The 25,718-nt window shown below is 25.7% G+C and overlaps 3 protein-coding genes and 1 long non-coding RNA gene across 12 annotated transcripts; 3 read left to right on the top strand and 1 right to left on the bottom strand.

Moving 5' to 3' along the window:
- Positions 1-281: 281 nt before the first annotated feature.
- On the top strand, positions 282-14,260 carry LOC123259896 (septin-7). Of its 9 annotated transcripts, none has more exons than XM_044720697.1 (11): positions 802-818; positions 4,587-5,065; positions 7,202-7,646; positions 7,864-8,071; positions 8,318-8,570; positions 8,660-8,849; positions 9,765-9,930; positions 10,392-10,433; positions 10,770-10,905; positions 10,980-11,143; positions 12,704-12,989. In XM_044720697.1, the coding sequence occupies exons 2-11, from the start codon at positions 4,676-4,678 to the stop codon at positions 12,861-12,863; spliced, it is 2,154 nt and encodes a 717-aa protein (XP_044576632.1). In that variant the 5' UTR covers positions 802-818; positions 4,587-4,675; the 3' UTR covers positions 12,864-12,989. The 9 variants fall into 9 exon arrangements, with proteins under 9 accessions (XP_044576639.1, XP_044576636.1, XP_044576632.1 ...); XM_044720695.1 differs by lacking the exon at positions 802-818 and adding an exon at positions 3,190-3,527; XM_044720696.1 differs by lacking the exon at positions 802-818 and adding an exon at positions 3,190-3,574.
- On the bottom strand, positions 6,371-24,420 carry LOC123259900. Its single transcript, XR_006508340.1, has 3 exons — positions 24,275-24,420; positions 11,584-11,598; positions 6,371-6,383 (listed from the first exon to the last, which is right to left on the bottom strand). It is a non-coding gene; the product is annotated as an uncharacterized LOC123259900 (long non-coding RNA).
- Positions 18,130-21,667, top strand: LOC123259897 (hydroxymethylglutaryl-CoA synthase 1). The gene is made up of 2 exons (XM_044720705.1): positions 18,130-18,435; positions 19,939-21,667. Exon 2 carries the CDS (start codon positions 19,965-19,967, stop codon positions 21,354-21,356), a length of 1,392 nt encoding a protein of 463 aa, XP_044576640.1. The 5' UTR covers positions 18,130-18,435; positions 19,939-19,964; the 3' UTR covers positions 21,357-21,667.
- Positions 22,755-25,263, top strand: LOC123259898 (ribosome-recycling factor). Its single transcript, XM_044720706.1, has 3 exons — positions 22,755-22,884; positions 22,966-23,603; positions 24,554-25,263. Exons 2-3 carry the CDS (start codon positions 22,990-22,992, stop codon positions 24,795-24,797), a joined length of 858 nt encoding a protein of 285 aa, XP_044576641.1. The 5' UTR covers positions 22,755-22,884; positions 22,966-22,989; the 3' UTR covers positions 24,798-25,263.
- The last annotated feature ends 455 nt before the right edge of the window (positions 25,264-25,718 follow it).

Raw genomic sequence — 25,718 nt, 5'->3', positions numbered from 1 at the left:
CTTGACTAAATTTTATTACAAAATAAATTTATTATTTCTTGTAAGTAATTGTATTAAAATGGCTGTAATAGATAAGAAAATATGTTTGATATGTATGATCAGTAAGCTATTATATTAATTGATAAATTATAATGTTATTGACTTAGTGTTGTATTATAATAATAAAACTTTTCTCTTCTTATAGATATAAAACTCCTGGCGTACGTTATATTAAGTTATGCGCATATTTTTATCTATAAATGGTTATCAAAACGGTTTTCCGGGACGCCATTGACACCGCTTATAACTTGTTGTATACATACTAAATAACAATGAGTATTTATATGTATAATATATATATATAATAATATATTCACAAGCAATAAACTTGAATATAATAATAAATTCGCCACGTCAACTATTGCGCCACGGTCACTAATCTACGTTAGCGGTAAGTTTCAGATAAAAAAATATATATTTTAAATGTAAGACTACATATCTTTATAAGTGTATCATACATTCCGTATAGAATTCACTAGTCATATTTCTTCCAGTTCCCATTCAAACAATGTGCCTTAGCTTCATTGAATAGTTTTCTTCAAGGATTTTTTTATTTTACTTAATTGTTAATTTATTTAAGTCTGAATTTTAGTGAAACAAGTCTGAATTTTTAGTGAAAGTTTATTTTATTGAAATAATAATTAAGAGATAATAAATTCTGATTGCGGATAATTTATATTGATAAAAAAGAAATGGCCAGTCCGATAGTTCGCAAGCGTTTAAATCCATCAATATTGGCTCGTTATGACCATACACAATCGGACGATTCATCTAATAAGGTACTGTATACAATTATAAGCAATAAACAGTATTTCCATTTATTTCAAGAACTCTCAATTGATTTTTTTTTTTTTTATTTTTTTAAGATAATATCATTCACGCGCGTACGCACTCTATTCAATTGAAATTCCAAGAAATCTTACAATTAAAATGCTTGAGTGAAACATCGGGTCTTTTGAAATGTAATTTTTATACTAAAAAAAAGTTAAGATGAGGTTTATCAATATAAAATGATTTATTTACATTATTTTAGTTGTAATTTTGACTTATTTTATCGCTATTTTAAATTCATGACGTCTAAATCATAGTAAACAAATAAATTTATCTTTATCTTATCGTATTTCAATAGAAACACATCTTTTGGTAACTTATTATACATTTTTTAACTAAGTAAAATATATGAAACTTTCTCAAGATTTATTTTTATTAATAAATTATTGTACTTCATATCTGATACATTTTAATTACTTGATTTTACTAATTAGTTTTTATTTAAATTATACGTACAATTAATTTCTTCACTGTTATAAGTGTTGAATAAATAAAAATAAATATTTTCCAAAATTTAGAGGATATAGAATTTAAGATTGAGACGAAATTTTTTATTTCGCGCGTTTCTGTTGTTATTAACATTTCTTTAAATTATAAATAATAATTTAGACATTGTCAATAAACTTATCTTCTTGTCGTATTTAATTTGTTAAAATTAAATTAAATGTCACTTCAAATGTTAGCCCTGTCGACAAAAATTTTTAATAATTAGAAAAATTTAAATTTCAAACAAAACAAAATATGAAAATTAAAACATCGGAAAATTTTTTTAATTAATATTATTGAAAAATTATTAAAAAAAAAAATTCAAATGTAGAAAATTTTAAGAACTATACGTGCAATTTTTTAAAAATATTTTTTTAGTTCCAATTTCATTAATAAAAAAAATCAAAAATTTTTAAACATCGGCTAATTTTAGTATCATAACAAAGTTAGTTGTTGTTAAAATTGTAAACAATTCTGTCAGCCGTCGCCATGTTAATCTAAAAAAATAAATATTTTTACAAGTAAATTTAACAATTTACTAACAAAAATGACTAAAAACTCTGAATTATAACACAAATTATAATATTTCACAATTTATAAATAATTTTTTATCTTAATTAAATGACAATTATGCAATAAAAATATTATACTGAAATCAGCAAACATCTGACAGATTTTGAAATTTTTTTTAACAAATTAATTATGATAAAAAAATATTTTAAAAAATTTGCACTTGTAATTTTATTTTAATTTCTTGATGTGGAATTTTTTTCATAACAATTAATAATAATTTAAACAAAAATTCAAATATACCTAATTTCAACTAATTTGATTAATTATATGTGAAAATTAAGTTAGCCAACATGTAAAAATTTTTAGAATTTTTTTTTATAAAAAAAATTATTACAAAAAAATAAAAAAAAAAATTTCATTTGTAAAAAACTTGAAAAACTGTAAGTGCAATTTAATAAAAAAAATTTTTTTGTCCTAGTTTAATTAATGAAAAAAAATCAAAAAATTCAAAACGTCGGCTAACTTTAGTATTATAATTATATCTGTAAAAAAAAGATATTTTAAATAAAAAAAAAAGTTATTTTTCAACGACTCAAACTTTTAAGCTCATATGTGCGTCTTCAACACTTGGAATAATCAATTATTCCACAAAACAAATTTCCCCTAATAGAATTCCTCGCTCGAATACGAACATAGTAAGTGGATTTTAAAAATCCGCAATCGACCGAAAATTAGGGGATTTTAAAAGTGAGTCATCGGTGTCAGAAAGTGGCGTCGCTCTGAGGCAAAACCCAGAACCAGTAACACGGTCATTGCTTATGCTTAGTCGTCGCATCCATATCCAGCTAAAAGCTAAAAACTCATCAACTCACTATCATAAAAGTGCTGCGATACGAGTGAGGAAGAAGAACTGAACCTGAAAGTAAAAATGGTGGTAGAAACACAGCAGTAGTAATAGTAAAAAAAAAAAATAACAATAAAATACACCACAGTGTCTTATACTTTTAAACATAATATCTCAGAATTACAAGTAAAGTCAAGAAGACAAGAGGTTGTTACCGTATCAGCTTCGACAAGCAAGTTTCTCCCTTCTTTATTTTTTTTCTACCTCCTCATCTGAACCTCACTACTCACTACTATACATACAACTCAGTTTACTCAGTTTACTCAGTACTGTACTCCCTACTCATTCTCTTTTTTTTACAAGCACACACGCACCTACATTATACACACTATATATTATAGTGGAGCATATATATTAAATATACATATATATATACTCCAGTGATACATCTGCGCCAGGCGTGGTCACTTATTCACGACTCACGACACCCAACTCCATATAATACCTATACAAGTTTCTACCAAAGAGAAGTAAAGTATATATATATATATATGTTTCTACACTGTACACATACATCAAAGGCATAAATGTGTATTATAAGCCTGCAAGCCAACGGCAAGTCATACCCAGCACTCGTCCAAGTACAGTACTAATACACATAAATCCAGCATTGAAGATTCAAGAAAGCATTGTGAGTTGTGAGCATAGTGAGTTTGAGTTGTGCAAGCAAACCATCAACATATCAAGCAAACCCAGCAAGCACTGAGCGTCCTCGGCATCCGTAGTCGCCGTTCGCCGTGTCGTCGTCTAGTCAGTCAGTGAATGTTAATCATATGTGTTATTATTACCTATATATTATGTGTATTGTATTATATATATTACATATCTATCATCGTAAACTAATCGTATCTATCAACATCTTAAGTATTAAGTCCATCGACGCGCTAAGCTCATTTTATTTTATATTTTATTATCAAGTTAACTATTAATTATTTATAATCGTTCCCTATCACTTTCATTGATCATTTATTAAATCATTGGTAGTTTTTTTTATAAAATTTCTGGAGCCGGTTTTGTTTAAATAACTTTAAAGCCGGTGGAATTATTTTTATGTGTACTACACGTTTATGGAAGAGCGTCTTTTATCCTTTTATGTCTTGGTTTATTTTTTTAGAGCTTGAGTTTTTTTTTATATTTATATTTTTTTATTAATTATTATTATTACTTATTTTAGTCTACGATTATTTAAAAAGCCAAAGACATTTTATTATTGCAATTAACAAAAAAAAGTTCTACACTGATAGAAGGATTTATTTATAGTTAAAAAAATTTGTTAATATTTAACAAATCATTTATTAGAGACGACTTTTTGATCCTTAATAAATATTTGTTAGTATTTAAAAAGATTTATTAATATTTAATAAATGAATATAAGATAGAAAATTAAGTTAGCCGACATCTGAAAATTTTTATAATTTTTTTTTATTGAAATAATGATTACAAAAAAACTAAAAAAAATTTTCATTTGTAAAAAACTTTAAAAACTGTAAGTGCAATTTTTTAAAAATATTTTTTTTGTTCTAATTTAATTATTAAAAAAAAAATTAAAAAATTAAAAATGTCGGCTAACTTTAATATCATATATAAGATTTATTAAATACTAAGAAGTATTTGTTTAATACTAAAAAGTGGTCTCTAATAAATGATTTGTTAACTATTAAAAAATATTTTTTGGTACAAATAAATCTTATCAGTGTATTAATACTCAAGAGGTTAATCTTATCGAGTTTTAGAGTATAAATAAAATAATTAATTAAGGATTTTCGGATAAAGATTGGCAACTAATTGAAATTATAAAACTATTTGTGTCTAGCTTAACATTGTGGGAGTAGAAGATACTGATCAGTACGAGTTAGAGTAACTCAATAAATAAAACAAAAGTATTACGTTAATAATAAAACAATGTCTACGGAAAATCATAACGGCAGCACACCCCACGCAAATGGCAGTGTTAAAACAGCTATTGGAAGCAGTTTATCAAGTGTATCAGCGTCACAGGCATCAATGACACAACCCAGGACACTATCGTCGTCAATAACAAGCAACAACACCTCATTTTTGTACAGCAGTAACTCGACATTGAACCGTGAAAAATCTCGACAAGCTCCACCGCCAACGCTGCCGAAATACACATCAAGTTTTAACGCCGGTACTAATGGCAATGCTACTGCTGATCGGCTTACACGGGATCGTGAAACTGGCAGCAGCTATAGGCTTGCCAGTTTAGATCGACTTGCTGTAAGACAACGGATCCTCGACGGAGAGAAACCCAACGGGGATATTGCGAATTCGGTAAGATTATAACCGAGTGTTGTTATCACCTGACCTGCTCTAATCATCGTAAGATTAATAGTCATCATAATGATGTAATGATGATAATGATGATACAATAGACTCTGATACTCCCAAGTAAACTCTAAGTACTTGGTACTGAGTACTCTATTGTTTAATGTGTGATACTTGATGACGCACTTCAATCAATGTTGTAATGAGAGCAAGTGGTCATTCAATACCGACTGGTATTTTTTTTAACAATTGAGCACCGCTGTCGAAGAACACATGGCTATATTTGTTGTTTTTTTTTATTATTTTACTTTTTATTTTAATCGGAATTATTATTTATTTTTTTCTATTTCATTTACTAACATGGTTTTGTGGTAAAGATGCGGTTTATTGATCTCAGATGCTACATTTTGTTATTTTTATTTTATAAATTTATTACATTTTTTTTATTGTTGAGAGTATAACTACAAGATACATATGAAACGCACTTGCTGTGGTTTTGTGACACTTTAGTGTCTCGTTTCGTTTGTCAGTGCTTCTTAAATTGCACTTGAGGACCTTGAAGATCGTGTAGCGCACATATATGTCGGAGTTGCGGTTTAATTGCATATTTTTAACCATTTTAATTATTACATTTTTTTTTTATTTTACCTCGATATTTTTATTATTGTTTTTTTTTTTTATTAATTCAAATCAATAACATTCCTTCATTAAAATTTTTATTTATATGTTTACTTTATCAAATTCAGCGAATGTTTATTTGCAGAGCAAGCATGATTTTTTTTTAGTATTTCTTTTGATGATAAATGTTCGCATGTTTTATTAATTCTTTAATTTTAATTTTAAACATTTTTTGTCTGTAATGCAGTATACGTACTATATATTACCTTTTATAGAGAGTAAATGGAGTATCGATCGGTTGCCAAGTGATTTTAATTGAAAATATTATTATTATTTCAAATCAAGTATTTATAAAATTACAAAAATGAGTTTATTAATTTATTATGAATTTAATTGAACTAAATTAAAAAATAATAATATTGAAAATTTTTTATTAACATTTATTTGTGTAAAAATCATCTGATATCATGAAGTTCATACAAAAGCCATATTAATATACATTTGATACCAGTAATAAGTAAAATATTTATGGGAACAAATTTTTTTTTCACTAGATTATAAAATTTATTAAATTATTTAATAATTTATTTAATTAATTAAATTAAAGAAATTTTTAGGAGGGTTCAAATTGTTTTCAAAATAAAAATTAATTATCTTAAGATAAAAAGATTTTTTCAGTCAAAGATTTTTTTTAAACCAAGATATTCTTCTACACTGAAAAAAAAAATACTTTTATTAAGAAAATTTTCTTGATACAAGAATTTATGTTCTTGAAAATTTTCAAGAATATTTATTCTTAGCTCAAGAAATTGTTAAATTGATTGAAATAATTGTCATTTAATTTAAATAAAGTATTCTTTTGTTTATCTATTATCCAAAGATGAATATTGATGTTCTCTTCAGAAATTAATAATTAATAATAATATAATATTTGATCGTCAGCGAGTTTCTTGAACCAAGAAATTGTTAATTGAGTAAAAGTATTTTTTTTTCTCAGTGTAAGTTAAGAAAATCAAGGAAGAAAGTAAAGTAGTTCAGCAGTATAGTGCATGATAAAAATACTGTTTTTATCAATTATTAAATTTCCTCTGATTAACAGAAAAAAATGAAAATTTTACTAATCTACTTTTAAAAAAATTCGTTCCCATAAGTATATTATTTATTACGGGTCTCATTGAATTAAATGTATACTGATATGGCTTTTATATGAATCTCATATTTGTGTCAAAGTATGAGATTCATTATTATATTCATACTGAACCTCACCATAATATCAGATGATTTTTACACGAGTTGTGTTAGTAATTGAATTAATTAGAATAAAAAATTGAATATATAGATAAATCATCAAAAGAACTACTGTTTTAATAAAAGCATAGTCATTGTTGTCATTGTCATAAAACCATAATAATCTGGAGCATTTAGTTTTTAAAAAAATGCATGATAGAGACAGTGAAAAAAACGTAAAAGACGATCGTTTATGTATGTGCATGTATAATAAAAAGAGATATTTTTCATTTACAGATGCAAACAAAGCGTGAGCTGTTTTTTAAAGGCGAGAGTGGATTGACGACGTCTCCTACTGTCCCGTCTGTTCCGCCTCCACAGCCACCGAATGCAATGTCAACCACACCAGCCGGAGCAACAATAATACCAACATCAACAACAACCGGAGCAGCAACAATAATAACCGCGACAACGACAATGACAACAACGCCAGTGCCATCCTCAACAGTGCCACCGGTCGCATCGGTTAAACCGCGGTTGCCCTCTAATATGAGTGTCGACCAGGAAGACAGCAACAAACGTGACAGTAATAAAGAATCTGCTCTGCAAATTCATCTGCGTCCAGCAGCTTTGCCATCAAAGCCACGTGAACCAGATGGTTATGTTGGCTTCGCTAATCTGCCTAATCAAGTTTACCGTAAAGCTGTCAAAAAGGGCTTTGAATTTACTCTGATGGTTGTCGGTATGTTTTATCATTTCTTCTTTATTTATTTTTTTTTTTTTTTTTTTTAATAATCATAATAATAATACTAGTACTACTATCTATATACCCGTTTAGATGTGGGGTATTTTTAATTTAAGAGTAATTTATTTTAAGACAAAGTATTGAAGATTGGGATGAAGATGAAGGAGAAGAAAAGAGTAGTCTTGAAGATGTCATGTATATTTTTGTATTTCAGGCGAGTCTGGATTGGGTAAATCAACCCTCATAAACTCACTTTTTCTTACGGATGTTTATAGTGCTGAATATCCAGGTCCTAGTCTACGGGTTAAAAAAACCGTCGCTGTTGAGACAAGTAAAGTCTTGTTAAATGAAAATGGTGTTAATTTAACACTTACTGTTGTTGATACTCCCGGATTTGGTGACGCTGTTGATAACAGTAATTGGTAATTATTATTATTATTATTATTTTTTTTTTTTTTTAATGTCAAAGTATATTAATATGATTAATAATTTCTTTTGTATTTTAATTTTATCTTTATTACAAAATATTATTTATGCATTAAATCTTTAATTTGCTAATATAAAGATAAGAATTTAAAATATCGTAAGAAAAAAGTAATTTTTTTACGGCAAATATCTGTTGGACTAAATTTAATATTTAAAATTAATTTATTGTAATTATATTTTAGTTGGGTACCAGTAATCGAGTATATTGAATCAAAATACGAAGAATTTTTAAACGCAGAGTCACGTGTGGTCAGAAAACAAATACCCGACAGCCGTGTACACTGTTGTCTTTACTTCGTCGCGCCGTCGGGTCATGGATTAAAACCGTTGGATGTTGAATTTATGCAACGGCTTCATGACAAAGTTAACATCATTCCTATCATCGCTAAGGCTGATACAATGACTCCTGAAGAGTGTGCACAATTTAAGAAACAAGTAGGTCAAATGTTTCACCAATTGACATCATTAAAAGTTATTTTTATCGTATTTATTTTGTTAATTTATTGAAATTATTTTTGTCTCAGATATTAAATGAAATAGCGCAGCATAAAATTAAAATTTATGAGTTCCCTGAGCTTGAAGAAGAAGAGGAAAATAAATTCCACAAGATTCTGAGGGACCGAGTACCATTTGCCGTCGTTGGTGCAAACACGGTCATTGAAGTTGATGGTAAAAAAGTTCGTGGCCGTAAATATCCATGGGGTGTTGCCGAAGGTATAATTCAATTATCTAATTAACTAGCAATCTTGCAGTCACTATGTGACTGCCGTGACTTGTGAAATATAAAAAATTAAAATTTTCCTTTATTCAACAATGAATTTCGTTGAATTGCACTGTACTTTCTTAAATATTGACGTTTTTAAAGATATAAACTCATCCCGATGCTACACTCATCAAAAGCTTTCATTTGAGTACCCACATGCATTTTAATATATTTTTCATATATACATATATATAATATATATAAATATATGAAATTTATGAAAAATTGATGTGGGTACTCAAATGAAAGCTCTCGATGAGTGTAATGTCGGGATGAGCTTATATCTTTAAAAATGTCAATATTTCACAAGATATTTGTTAAATTGCACTGTATTTTCTTAACCATTGACGCTTTTAAAGATATAAGCTCATCCCGATATTACATTCATCAAGAGCTTTCATTTGAGTACCCACATGCATTTTGTTATATTTTTCATATATATATGTATAAAATATATGAAAAATTGATGTGGGTACTCAAATGAAAGGTCTCGATAAGTGTAACATCAAGATGAGCTTATATCTTTAAAAATGTCAATAGTTCTCAAGATACAAAGTAATTTCTTAATTATGTATCTAGTTAGAGAATTTTCGAATGCAACCTAAATACTTATTACCATAAATTAACTATCGGTGAGATTGATATGAAATCTTGAAAAGGCACAAATTCAAATTTAAACCTTTGCAATGACACTAAATTTCACTAAAAAAAAACTGATTTTATCATGTGACTATCCTGGATACAAAATTTTTCTTATCCTCTTAATAATATAGATTAATTGTTCGAGCAAGTAGTTGTTTGTTTTTAATCTTTTTATTTTATTTAATTAATTATTTATTAATGTTATTATTATTATTATTGTGCAGTTGAAAATCTAGAGCACTGTGACTTTATCGCCCTCCGTAACATGGTCATCAGAACGCATTTGCAAGACTTGAAGGATGTGACAAATAACGTTCATTACGAAAATTTCCGTTGCCGTACATTGGCTGGTGTCGGGGTTGACGGCAAGCCGACGAGAATTTCTAACAAGTATGTTATATTTTTTATTACTTGCATGGTTATTAATTAATTTAATAAGATTATCGGCTGTTTACTATTTACTTACAAGTGATATTAATAAAAAAAAAAATTCCTATCACTCATTGATATAAATCATTAATTAGTCGACTCATGTCACTAGTAGGACTTTTATTTAATTACATATAAATTAATTTACATAATATAGATGGGAATTAATGACAAGCTTGTGCATGCAAACTGAACAAGTAACAAGTAATTTATTAATTATTAGGAAATAAAAAAAAATTTTATTACAATTAGTAGATAGATGGGGTGTAAAAAGGAGGGTAAAATTTGTAAATAATTTTTTTATAAATTTAAGGAGCTTACGATCAAAACGGGAAAATTTTTTTTGATCTAAAGCTCATTTATTAAAAAAAGAATTAAAATTATAAAATAATAGTGTTAATTAGTATTAATTTCTTGGCTAGTTTGTGCCCTCCTGGAGTGATGAACAGTTTCATGACAGTGTGGTAAGTTTTTTGCCGGAGCTGTGATTTGTTTATTGCGGTTTTGTGTGCACAAGACTTATCAATTTTCTTACCCACCTCTTATTAATTGATAATTTTATTAAAAATAATTAAATTCTCTTATTAGTTTATTATATATTAAGTAGTTGTGTATATAATAAATATAAGAGGTCATTTCAAATCCATTTCATTACCTTTCATAGCTTTTTATTTTTTAGTGTTTGTTAATTAAAATTTTTTATTTTTATTTAATTAATTAATTTTTTTTTAGTGTTGCTATTTTAAAACTTGCTGCGTAAAGTTTTATTATTTTTATTAATATGAATAATTTTGTGTTAGGAACCCTCTGGCGCAGTTAGAGGAAGAGAAGCGAGAGCATGACGCTAAAATGAAGAAAATGGAAATGGAGATGGAGCAAGTTTTCGAGATGAAAGTTAAGGAGAAAAAACAGAAACTGAGAGATTCCGAAGCTGATGTAAGTTTTTAACTTATTTATTTGTTTTTCATTTTTTTAGATTACAAAAATTGATTATTTATTCTCTTTCATAGTTACAAAGAAGACATGAACAAATGAGACGATCCCTTGAACAACAATTACGTGAGCTAGAGGATAAAAGACGCGCTTTCGAAGCTGAGAGGCAGGTTTGGGAGCAACAAACTGGGCAAAGCATTGAAGAACTACGCAGACGTAGTTTGGATAATAATTCTAAAGAGTAAGTTTATATTTTATTTTTTATTTTAAGTAATTAATACTCTATTAGTATCTTTTTTCAATTTTCTTCTAGAAGTAGTTCTTGTTTTTAATAATAAATTAAAAGTTTTCTTCACGAAATTTTTTACATTACTTTTTGATATCACTGAGTGGTTTTTTTTTCTTAAAATAAAAATTTTAAGCATGCACTGGTTTTTTTACATTTGATAAATTGTTCTATTTTCTTTAAAAACTTTTTTCATAAATTTATATAAGGTAAATGGCCCAGTTTCTGACCTTTTATAGCGCTGGATAACGTTTTACTTTAATATATATATATTGCGGTATCGACATTAAGAAGTCAATTGTTCTCAAATGTAATTGGAGTTTAGTCGAACAATTTTACTATTTACTTATTTAAAATCGCTCTTAATAGCCTTGATTTGTCTGCGGTGAATAAACTCTATTATTTATTCTCTGTTTTAAAACTTTTAATATTTTTTTTTTTTTAATTATTTATTTAAAGTCGCTTTAATCATTTGATCCTACACGAAAAGAACAAGATGATAATGGATATCATCCCAAATTATACTGAGTAAAAAAAAATTTCAGATAGTAGCTAGTATAATCCAGATTACAATGAGTATACTGAGAAAAAAAAAAATTTTGTCCAGAAAAAAATTTCTTGGTTCAAGGATCGTTTAAAATAAATTTTGATTTCTTGACAAAAGAATATTAATATCTATCATGATAATAAAATATTGGCATTAATTTTGATAGATTAACAAACGAATAAGTTCACTTGAATTAAACAAAAAATAATTCGATCAATTCTTGAGACAAGAAAATTTTCTCAAGAGTAGTACTTTTTTTTCTCAGTGTATAATCCAGATTACAATGAGTATAATCCAGATTACATTGAGTATAATCCAGATATCACCCAGTATAATCTGGATTTTTTTAACTACTATCTGAAATTTTTTTTCACCACAGATATCACTGAGTATAATCTAGGATGATATCCAGTGTCATCTTATTATTTCCGTGTAGGCGACGATTTTTAATATTTAATAGCTAATAAAAATTTATCCTAGAAAAAATCAAAGTTTATTTTTAAATAAAAATTCGTGATTTATTACTCTGACCTCATTGACCCTTTATTTTATCGAAAAAATTTCTAGTTATTATCGCAATTAAACCAATTAAAATTACCAAGCAAAATAATCTAAATTTAAATATTTATATTGCATATGTATATTTCTTCATATTTCAAAGAAATTATTCATCAGAATAATTATACTAGTGTTTTATTATTTGTACAATTTAATGCTACTAATTTTTTTTTTTTTTTACTAAATAAATTCAGAGTAAAATTTTTTAATTAAAATATTACTTAGCTATTTTAATAAAACAAAAATTGGAACAAGGTCATTAAAACCATTTACTTTATCCCTTTTTATTTAAAAAAAAAACCACTGGCTTTTGGTACTCAGCGCTTTCGCCTAAACCTCTTTTTTAAAATGTATGTATGTCACGTATGTGTTGCTGTGTATACGAAACCGCGGTGTCAATTATTATTTAGGACGGGTTCAGTTTCGTCCGAGGGATCTGCCGGTGGAGTTGGTACACTCAGAAGTTCTCGAGGATTGGGAAGTCTTCTTCGTCGGCATACCAGTTTCAAATCGCAAGACAACCCTACACAGATACATCAGCTTGTAATACAGCACCCCGAACATCCTTAAATACTATTTATAATAATATACTTACAACATCTAAATACCATAGAGCTTAATTTGCTTAATTTAAGCGAAACAAAAAAAATCCATTATTATTAATTAATTAATCAATCAATATATTAAAACTACTATCGATCAACATCAATCCAAATATTATATACTATTAACTTACAATTAATTTTATAATTATATACATATACATAATTAATAATTAAATTATCCAAAATTGTATTTCATTTTTTGCCATGACCTTTTTTATTTTTAGTATTAAATAATAATATTAATAATCTTGGATAATTTAATTTATTATTTTAACAGCTAAAAATTAATCGTATTAACCATTGATATTAACTAGATTAACCTGTTGTTCAAATAATAGATAATAATAATAATAATATTTTTGGCACATTTTTTACCACTAAATGTATAGAAAAAAAAATCATATCATCTCATAGAATAAACTTGTTGAAATATTGTTGGAAATACATAAAAAATTGTACCACAAAAATGTCATGTAAAAATTTTCATACATTTAATAACATTAATTAGTTTTTATTTTTTTGTAAACTCTGATCAAATTTTTATTAATTATTTATAATATTAAATAATAAATAGCTGATGATCAGAGGTATTAATAACAAAAATACTCATACTTAATTGTTAATTAAATTAAATGCGCAAATAAATAATTAATGCTTTTATATAAAATCTTTACTAACTTATTTTATGTTTATTTAATTAGATTTTATTGTGTATAAAATGCTGTGTTATTTTAATGCTATATTAAGTTGAATTATTTTGTTTAAATGAAATTTAAGTGCGGTGTTTATCCGAAGAAAGGAAACAAGAGAGGATGGAATAGTTATGTTACATAAGGTCTATTACCTTGCATAATAATTCAGATGAATGCTTATATAGCTTAATGGCATGTAGTGGCATAAATTGTGCGTTTAAGTTGTGATTTTTTAGCATGGTAATTGTCAATCAGCCGTTTGTAAAATCTGTCAAAATTGATGGAACGAGTACAAGCTTATCTATTATTATTATTCTACTTTGTCAATCAGATTGAATATTCTTCAATTAAACCCAATTATTTACTTACTATTATTATAATTATTAATATTTTTATTTTAATAAGTTAAAATTTTAAAATAAAAAAATTTATCCTTTCAGGACTGTCGATGGCAAGGACAAAAAGAGCAAGAAAAAGGGACTCTTCTAAACAAAAATCACCAAAAAAAAATAATACACATTTATATTGAAAAAAATTGAACAGACTTCCGCTTAAAGTCACTAGCAGCAATCACAAATCGGTCTCTCTAGCCAGTAAAAATGAAAAGAAATTTATTATTGATTATTAAATATATTATTGACGAAGAAGACATTAACTGTAAAAAAAAATTGATAACTTGGATAAATTTTTTATAAACAAAGAAAAGTAATTAATTGTAATAGCTTTATTTTAAAAGCTAAATTTTGTACGATTTTTTTTTGTATTTATTATTATTTTTTTTTGTTCGTAATCTATTTATAGATATAGATTGTGTGAGTTAATTATAGATTAGTGTTTATTGTAGCTAATAATTAATTTAATTATTGAATCAGCCATCCAAATAAAATAGGATTGTCCAGTAAAATGCTTCCGCATTTGATCACAATATTTTTTGTCCGCACAATATATTTATTTTTCAATAAAATATTTTATAGATAATTAATTTATAGATATATACATATATATATATATGAGTAAAATAAATCAGTTGAACTGACATTAATTAATTAAATATAAAATACTAATAAAAAGTACACATATACTAATGTAACAATTTTGTAATTAATCTAGGATTTTTTTTATTTAACTTAGTTATTTATTTTATATTATTTTTTACTATTGATTGATAATTGTCTAAGTTAAGTGTAATAATAGCATTCATACGTTATGTAAAAAATTAAAACAATTGTTTGAAATTATTAAGCCTTTAGTACAACATGCTCAAGCATTAGCGTCCTGAAAATAATTTTCAAATCAAATAATTGTAAAAATACTGCCGATTAATTTGATTTTAAAAAATTGTTACTGCACAAAATAAATCAAATTTGATATCGTGCCAAATAACGTATGACCGAATTTTTTTTTTTTATTATTTTAGTAATAATTTTTTTAAAAAATTACTCAATCATGTGCCAATTGTAAAAATTTTTATTATTTTATTTATGATTTAAAATTTCGATAAATTTTCAATCACATTATTGTAATTATTATTATTTACCACCGATTTTTTTTTGAATCGATATCAATAGGTCTGTGATGTGTACGAGCATCGTATGAAGCCATATAACATAAGATTTATTAAATAAAAATAATTATTAATTATAATTACAATTATAACTAGGTGAAATGCTGTATAGCGAATTTCATTTTTTATAATATACGTAATGTAAATATAAATATTTGATGTAATAATTATCGAGTCAAAAAAAAAATACGTATTTGCCATCACAAAATCCGGAAGTAGGTCAGTAGGCCAGAGTCATCAAACTTTTTTTAACACTCTATTAATTCGTCTAATTTTGGAGAAGAAATTATCTCTCAACAGAAAGTTTATTATATTAATAAAAAAAAAATAATCATCACCGACGGGCTATAATAGACATTCCTGCTTTGAATGTTTGAATTTTTTAATACCAAGTTTCTTACGATAAAAATAATTATTTTAAGTATTTTATACAAAGTAGTTTGTGTATAAATAATAATAATCATAATCACAACTTAATTATCGATGTAAATTAAATATATTTATTATTAATCATAAAAAGTATTAAGAATTATAAATTACTTAAATAATTGTAATCGATTGTAATTTAATAATTACTTTTAATTATAACGCATGATATTTATCGAGTGAAAGATTATGAGTATAAATTATATATTTTGCTGTGTCAGTAATTAATTTAAATTTTAATATTAATATTAATATTAATGGCTACCCATTTGCAAGTGAAATAATTATTTGTAGTATTTTAAGAATATGATGTATGTAATCAGTTAGATAAATAATAAAATTCATTCAAATAATTACTTTAGTTATTTTTTTTTATTGAATATTGATTTAAAATTTATTTGTTGAAAGCAATGGCCTAAATACCTAAGTATTTCACCGAATTAAACTTATATGTTATGTATTTATGATAATCGTTTATGTATATAATTTTATATGTGTGCATGTATGATGTATAATATTGCATTTGTTTTGCAAATTTTTTTTTGCATGTAATTGTAACTTTGTCGCGAGCTATGTGAATTTTTACCGGTGCATTTTTTTTGTTCGTGATATTATTAAACAACTATTACTGATTTCCTATTGCAGCAATCGCGAGTTTTATTTTATATAAAATTGGATCTGATTTATTTTATTTATTTAATTTATTTTTGCGTAAAATAGATTATATTTTTTAAACTATAAAATCAAATTTGAATTTATCATATTCAAATTTAAATTGATAAATACTCTAATCAATAATGTATTCTTGTTAAAATTTATTTATGATTCGACGTCAGAGATTAAACAAAAATAGATCTGAGCGATTTAACGACAGAGATTAGATAAATAACATGGTGATATACTTAATTTTTGTCAAATTTTTTGGAAATTAAGTCATTAAATTAAAGATAAAATTATAACTCATTAAATTAAATGATTAGAAAAAAAAATTGATCTCAGATTTTTTTTTAAATAATAAAATAATTATAATTTAGAGTTCTAATTTGAAAGTTTTTTTTTTTGCAAAATTTTTTGGAAATTAAGTCATTAAATTAAAGATAAAATTTAATTTCTACTCTATAATTAAAGATAAAGTTATCTCATTAAATTAAATAATAAGAAAAAAAAATTGATCTCAAATTTTTTTTAAAATAATAAAATAATTATAATTTAGAGTTCTAATCTGAAAGTTTTTTTTTTGCAAAATTTTTTGGAAATTAAGTCATTAAATTAAAGATAAAATTTAATTTATACTCTATAATTAAAGATAAAATTATAACTCATTCAATTAAATGATAAGAAAAAAAAATTGATCTCAAATTTTTTTTAAAATAATAAAATAATTATAATTTAGAGTTCTAATCTGAGTTTTTTTTTTGCAAAATTTTTTGGAAATTAAGTCATTAAATTAAAGATAAAATTTAATTTATACTCTATAATTAAAGATAAAGTTATAACTCATTAAATTTAATTATTAGAAAAAAAAATTTTATCTCAGATTTTTTTTAAAGTAATAAAATAATTATAATTTAGTTTTAATGAGAAAGTTTTTTTAAAATTAAAAATTTCTTTATAAAAATTATATAAAAAAACCAACTTGGAAATTTTTAAAAGTTTTTTCTATGTAATTTTTTTATAAACTCATTAAATTTATACTTACATAAAAAAATCATGTCAGCTGTTTTTACATTCATAAAAAATTTCTTTATACAAAAAAAAAATTTTTATTACATTACTGAAAATCATTAAAAATAAATATTAAATACTTAAACAATTTTTTCACAATAGAAATAATAAAAGAGAAAATCTCAGCATGTGATCGCCTTATTATTCTTATCCTAAAAAAAAAAACATACAATACATGAGCTATTTATAAATAATAAAAGTATAAGTAATATACAATACAATATAATAATATAAATTGAAAAAGAGAGAATAAAATAAAACCGTAAAAGTAATGTAACATTGTTATCCCCTCTTGATAAATTTATAATAATTACAATACATTTGCACGAGTAAAAGAGAGTAAAGTCCGAGCATAGCACTCGGCTGTTGCTGTTTTAGACCTTTTGCTTCTGTTTGGCATTTGGCTTTCAGCTTTGAATTTAGCTTTGACTTAAACTTAAACTTTTACATTACATTACATATAATAAGTACAACCTGAGAGGTGAACTTAACACCAGGCCTAAATAGAAGATAGAAGCTTGTACACGTGTACATACACATATAAATATTTAAAATATATATACGTACAATACATGTATACCTAGTCAAGGTGATAGGTGATGGTGATGTTTCTTTATTGAAGTCAAACGTGTTACTTGTTACTCATCTTCGTGTGCTCGTAGATTTAACGTCAAAATTCTCCTGATTTAAAAAATCTATTTCACTCTCCAAGAGGTTAAAACGTGACTAGTTTAACAAGTGTCATTTCGATTGTTTATCTGTTTATTAATTTTTTAATTTATAAAACTCAATTTTTTTTATTAATTTACCTGTTGAATAATTAGAAAAAAAAATATTAATGAATAATTATATAAAAACAAACGGTGATTTTATAACTAAAAAAAAGTTTCACTTCTAACCTAAATTCCTGGTGATTGGATACCGGGAAAAAGCCGTTACTGCACATGTAACTTTTCAATTAAACAGGCTTTTAGGTCACTTTGTTTAATTATTTATTTATTTATTTTAATTTATTTATTATTTGGACAATTGAAAGAATTTTAATTGGTCACTCATTGAATTATGTTATCGTGATCAATATACAGAGGATTTTTTATTTTTATTTTTTTAAATACATCAACATAATCCAGGTAATTATTTTTTTCTGTCATATGTTTTTTTTTTATAATAATATTTAAGTACTTTATTTTTTTTATTTTGGTAAAATTTAACAAAAAATATTATTGACAGTTAGGTTATTTTATTGATTAAAAATTTTTTACTCCAGTGTATATTATAATTGTTAATGAAAATTAAGTTGGCCGACATCTGAAAATTTTTAGAATTTTTTATTATTGAAAAAATTATTACAAAAAAATAAAAAAAATTTCAATTGGAAAAAACTGTAAGTGCAATTTTTAAAAAATATTTTTTTGTTTTATTTTAATTATTAAAAAAAATCAAAAAATTAAAAACGTCGGCTAACTTTAGTATTATTAATTGTTAAATTTATTATTGAAAAACATTTGAAAATCTTGTCCATTTTTATTTTTAAATAATCATTTATTGTCATTTATATTTTTACTTTTATTTTATCTAAGTATTTTATTTAAATTTATTGCAATGATACATATTAAATTTATTAAAATTAAAACTGATATTTGTCACACAAATTTTTTTTAATTAAATTTTCAATGTAAAAATTTGAAGAAATTTTTTTCGTACATTCTTTAGTACAAATTTGGTAAAGTATAAAAAAGAAAACTTTAATTCCTGCTGACTTCATCATCTAAAATTACAATACAAAAAAAAAGCACAATTAAAAATAAAAATAAATACTTATAAGCTTCAACTTATTGTCAATAAATTAAATACTAATTTTACAATTAAGATTCCATCATAACAAAAATTTAATTAACTCAGCAATTCTTAGTTATCACAAAAGCTGTCACAATATTTTTAAATCTAATCTAAAAAAATTCTATTTTTTACTAGAGTTAACAATAACAATTTTTTTTTCACCTAAAATAATAAAATTTCAAATATTTGAATGAAAATAAAATTAGCAAACATCAGACAATTTAAAAATTTTTTTTTATTGAAAAAATTGTTAAAAAAAATTAAAAAAAAATACTTTTTTATTTTTAATTAAATTGCAAAAAAAAAAATTAAAAATTTTTTAATGTCAGCTAAATGAAAATTATTTTAACAGATATTTAATAATTTTTGATGGTATTAAAGTTAGCTGTCACTTGACCATTTTTCAATTTTATTTAACAAAAAAATATGTACCGAAAAACTACTTAAAAAAAAATTGCATTTTTAATTTATTAAAATTTCTAAATGTTAATTTTTTTTTCATTTTTTTTTTGCAGTAATTTATTTATTAGAAAAATTATTAAAGTTATTAAATATCTGCTAAATTAATTTTCATAAATTTTTGTATCAAGTATGGCAAAAAAAATTGACAGAGAAATTTTAAAAAATAAAAAATGCAATTTTTAAAAAACAATTTTTTTTAACAAATTTGTTTGTTAAAAAAATCCAAAAATAAATGACTGCTAACTTTAAAGTCATGTCAGCTAATTATAGCTCGATAAAATTTAATTACCAGAAAAAAAATTAAAAAAAAAAAAAATTTTTACTTATTTCAGAAAAGTACAAAAATAAAACTAAAAAAATGTGGCCAGAAAACGTCGGAATAAAAGCAATAGAACTGTACTTCCCAGCGCAGTATGTAGACCAGGTCGACCTGGAAAAGTACGACGGAGCGTCAGCAGGCAAATACACAATAGGACTAGGCCAATCGAAGATGGGTTTCTGCAACGACCGTGAAGACATAAACTCTCTGTGCTTGACAGTGACTCACCGACTGTTAGACCGTAACAACATAAAGCCGAGCGAGATCGGGCACCTGGAGGTGGGCACTGAGACAATAATCGACAAGAGTAAGTCAGTAAAATCAGTGCTGATGCAGCTGTTCGAGCCCCACGGCGCGACGGACATCGAGGGCGTAGACACCACCAACGCCTGCTACGGAGGAACCGCGGCTGTGTTCAACGCGATTTCCTGGGTGGAAAGCAGCAGCTGGGACGGAAGACTTGCCCTGGTAGTAGCCGCGGACAACGCAGTCTACGCGACTGGCAGTGCCAGGCCAACTGGAGGAGCCGGGGCGATCGCAATGATAATTGGGCCCAACGCGCCGCTGGTGTTTGACCGCGGACTCCGCGCTTCCTACATGAAGCACGCCTACGACTTCTACAAGCCCGACCTGAGATCTGAGTACCCAGTTGTTGACGGGAAATTGTCCATCCAGTGCTACCTCAGCGCTCTTGACAACTGTTACAAAAAATACTGCGAGAAAGTTGGTAAATCTTCTTCAACAGCTTCAACTTCTAAAAATGTCACGCTTAAATATTTCGACGCTGTAATTTTTCACTCGCCTTATTGCAAGCTTGTGCAGAAGTCATTCGCCAGGCTTGCTCTCATTGATTTTTTAAGAGGAAAAAATTCTCCTGAAAATTCACCTGAAACTCAAGAGCTAGAAAAATTTAAGAACCTGAAGCTAGAGGACACTTATTTTGATAGAGACGTCGAGAAAGCTTTCATGAAGACCAGCAACGAAGACTTTAAAGATAAGACAGAGCCCAGTTTGTTCATCGCGAACTTGGTCGGGAATATGTACACGCCGTCTGTTTACTCGGGACTCGTCAGCTTGTTGATCAACAAGCCCATTGAACAGCTCCTGGGTAAGAGGATTGGAGTCTTCTCCTACGGATCTGGCCTGGCTTCTAGTATGTACTCGCTGACTGTCGGTAATGATAAGACAGCCGAGGAACAGCTCAGGAAGATCTGCAGTAATTTGGAGTACATTAAAGTCCAGCTGGATGCTAGAAAGTTAATTACTCCTGAGGAGTACACGGAAATACTCGCTATGAGGGAGAAGAATTGCCACACTGTACCCTACGAGGCTACTGCTAGCATAGATCCAATGTTCCCTGGAACTTATTACTTGGTTAAAATTGATCAAATGCACAGAAGAAGCTATCAACGTCTACCACTGATCCAATGATTGTTATTTTTATTTATATGATTAATGATATAGCTAAATGTTTTTTATCGAGATTGAAAATTGGGATAAGGACGACAATTTTTAACTATTAAGGTCACGTGCCTTGTAAATGAATTTCTTACTCAGTTTTGTAATGATTAATTAGGTTAGATTGTATCAATTTTTTTTAACAAATTTTTAAACCGTCATTGATATTGTTGATTGACGTTTATTGATGTATGGTAATAGATGTATTTTTGAGGTTTTATAAATATGCTTGAAATTTTGTATTAATATATGAGATTATAAATATGAATTTTATTATCGTTAAATTGTGTATTTGATTATCATTTTTGGTACTTTATAAATTGGTTTTTTATAAACTAATTGGTGGTATTATCTACATTTATATTCAATGTAAATTAATATGAATATATCGCGTTCCTAAAATAAGAGGAATAACAAATTATTTTTTTGGAACTCAGGAATTTTAAATTCTAAAAATTTAATAAACAACTTAAAAATTGAATTATAAGTATTAAAAATTTAAAAAAAAAATTTGATCATTAAACCAAGAATTTTTTTTTTTTACCATAAAATAATCTGCAAATTTGTTAAATTAAATATAATAATTATAATTTAAAGTTTTAATGAACAAGTAATCTTCTTAAAATTAAAAATTTCATAAAAAATTTATGTGAAAAATTTGATACTGAAATTATCAGACATCTGTCAATTTTTTTAATTTTTATAATAATTAAAATATGAAAAAATTGAAAAAAATTACAAGTGCAAATTTTTTTAAAATACATTTTTTTATGATTCATTCGTTGTAAAAATTAAAAAAAAAAATTACATACTGTTTATTTTAGTATTATAAAAAAATAAACTTGGAAATTTTTAAAAGTTCTTATGCAATTTTTTATAGACATCAAATTTATATGAAAATTAAATTAGCAGACATCTGAAAATTTTTACAATTTTTTTTAATGAAAAAATTTTTATTCAAAAATTAAAAGAAAAAATTTCACATGTAAAAGTTTTAAAGAATTATCCGTGGAATTTTTTTAAAGTATTTTTTTACTTGTAATTTAATTAATAAAAAAAATCAAAAATTGTTGAACGGCGGCTAATTTTAGTATCATAAAATTAACACTTACAAAAAAAATCATCTGTCAGCTGATTTCACATCCATTACAAATTTCTTGACAAAAAAAATTCTTATTACATTAAAATCAAAAAAAATATTCTTGAAAATTTGTTCTATTATTGTTTTTTATTTTCTTCTTGTGAAAATATTTTTCATAATATTTTAATTGTTATAAAAATCTAAAAAATTTCAAGATGTCCGTTAATAAAATTTTTATTTTGCGCCAGAAACTAAAACGAGTTTTAACGCCTCTGAAGGCTAAAATTTTTATTTGTCTCTTGTAGCTGTCAGAGGCGCTGAAACTCGAGTTTTTGCTATATTTAACAATAAAAATAAAATTATAAAAAATCTTCGAGGTTGCAAGTTTCCCCTGATAAATATTTGTTTACATTTAAACCGGTAAATATAAAAAAATTTTTTTAAATTACATAACCTTAATTTAAAAATTTAATACATCACCATTATAATTATAATTTCCAGGTAAAATATCAAACTGGACTAAAAATGAGCTGGGTCTTGAAATTAAGATTACTAAAACCACATAGTATTTTTAGTTTAAACAACATAACTACAGATTTATCAGTGAAGTATTATGCAAGATATATCATCAATAATAAATACAGTACTTACAGGAATAACAGGAGTATTTTTTGTAAATTTAATGACTCAATAATCGGAGCAAGTATGTATGTAAATAATGTAAACAAAAGGTTATTTTTCGTGTCTCGTGTTCTGGACAAGGGCAAAGAAAAAGGTGACAAGAAGAAAAAAGTCGAAAAAGCTCAGCACATTGATTTATTAGAAGCGCGACAGGTGATGGATGTTGACAAGTACACATCGCAGCTGGATTACGCGCTCGAGGAATTAAAGAATAGTTATATCAAGCACTTGACTCTAAGATCTTCTGTTGGAGCTATCGAACAAGTTACTGTTCACTTCGAAGGCGAGGATTACATGCTGCAAGACCTTACGCAGATTGTTCATAAGCCTAAGACAGTTGTTGTCAATGTCACCTCTTTTCCTCAGGCTATTCCTCAGATTCTGGACGCTCTTAGTAAAAGCGGATTGAATTTAAATCCTCAGCAGGATGGCACGACTTTATTTATACCGATTCCAAAGTACGTAAAATTTATTTCTTTATTTATTCTACCGGTTAAGTTTATTGAAATTTGACTATTATAACTATTTTTAGATTTTTATAGCTTTTAAATAATTATCAAAAAAATTTAGTAAAAAAATTATGAGACTGAAATCAGCAGACATTAAGAATACTGAAATTAATAGACATCTGTTAATTTTTTGAATTTTTATAAGAACTAAATTATTATAAAAAAAAAGTAATATTTACAAATTTATAAAAATAATAGGTGCAAATTAAAAAAATGCCATTCGGCTCAACTGAGATGAAAGGTAGATTTCTCAGAAATTAATTATATTTATTTTTTGGTTCAATAACTTGTGGAGTAAATGTTTCATAGGCTTTAATCTGCATTTTTATAAAATAAGTTATCTTTTCTTAATCAAAAATTATTTACTGATAAAGTGACCAAAAATGCAATTTTCACTATTTTGAAAATTTTAATGGCTGTTATTTCTGAACTAATCTAACAAGTTTTATTAACAGCCGATCCCATCTTTTTCTCGCGTTGGACTCACTGCAAGAAACGGTACTATCCTTGTTGCTTTCATTATTATAAAGCTATTACAGTTTTATGTTTTTCTTTTCAACAGATGAGAATTTCGAAAAAAAACGTTCTGCTATGAAATAGATCATTAAAAAATCTATTACGTAGCAGAGTGTTTTTTTTAAATTCTTCTTTGTCTGGGAGAGAAATATAAAGCTGCAATTGTAGGGTCCGGCTGTTAAAATTCATCAAGAACTGTAGGAGCTATGCAATAATTAGATTTCTACCCAAAAAAAATTTTTATGTAAAAATTCTAAAAATTTTTTAAATGTCGGCTAATTTCAGTATCATTTATTTACATACATTCAGACAAAATTTTTCTCCATTTCAATTTTGATGTGGTTATTCATCTTAATTATTTCATTTATTCTTATTATTCTTAGAGTTACCAAAGAATATCGAGAGGGTATGGCAAAAAACGCAAAAGCGCTATTCGTAAAATGCCGGGACAATATCAAAGATGTAAGAAACCGAGAATTTAAGAACCTCAAAAAAGTTCCCTCGATTAACGAAGACCAAATGAGAAGGGTTCAAAGTCAACTAGAGGCGCTCTGTGATAAATATATCAAGCAAGCAGAAGGTATTCTTGATACAAAACAAAAAGAACTTTTGAAAACTTCAGATTAAGTATTAGATTTTTAAAAATATTTCTTGTTGACCTTCCTGTAAAATAAATTTTTTGTTTTTTAAATATCTAATCTGTCTAATGTTTTTATTTAGAATTCACATTTTCAAGAATGGTATTTTAATAAAAATTTTTCTATCAAATAATTATGTCTCATGAAAATAATTATTTAAAATAATAAGTAAACAAAGGATTAAATTTTCATATAATATTTATCATTTATTTTCATAAATTTATAAATTATTTACAATAATTACTCTTATTAAAAATGTACTTACGATGAAAAAAATAGTCCCATCGATTTTTTTTTATTAAAAATATAAAAACTATCTTAAAATCGTATTTTTATAAATCAATTTGTTTTATACAACGTATCTAAAAAATCTTATTACGATAATTCGTAACAATGAATAGGATAATGTACACTTACTTATGTAAATAAAAAATCTTAGTATGGCTAAATTGATATAAAAAAAAATATTGTAAATTAATTTGAACTACACGATAAATACAATCGAATTTCGAGTATAATTTCATTCGCCAAATAGAATTTTTATTAATTTGCTTCCGTATTGCCGCTGAGGCATGGCACTAATTTCTTAAGAAAATTAATTAGACGCAAAACGCTCAATTACATTTATAAATATCTTCATATAACCATGTATATATATATATATACTTATGACATAAATATTAATATGTATATAATATATATTTATATATTGAACTACGGGACAACAATAATTTCAAGTACTTTTCTCGCTGTTGATTAAAAATAATTCGCGAGTCACTTAAATAATAATTATTAATATTCACTAATTATCTATTAACATACCAATATTATTTATATGCTAATTACCCGCTACATATTAATTTAAAATAATTAAAATTAATTAATTATTTACAAATGCATTTTCGTTGAT

The sequence above is a fragment of the Cotesia glomerata genome, linkage group LG2 (genome assembly GCF_020080835.1).
Source record: "Cotesia glomerata isolate CgM1 linkage group LG2, MPM_Cglom_v2.3, whole genome shotgun sequence".
Taxonomy (NCBI): Eukaryota; Metazoa; Arthropoda; class Insecta; order Hymenoptera; family Braconidae; genus Cotesia; species Cotesia glomerata.
Note: the sequence above shows the minus strand (reverse complement) of the source record. Positions and strands in the feature narration are given on the sequence as shown.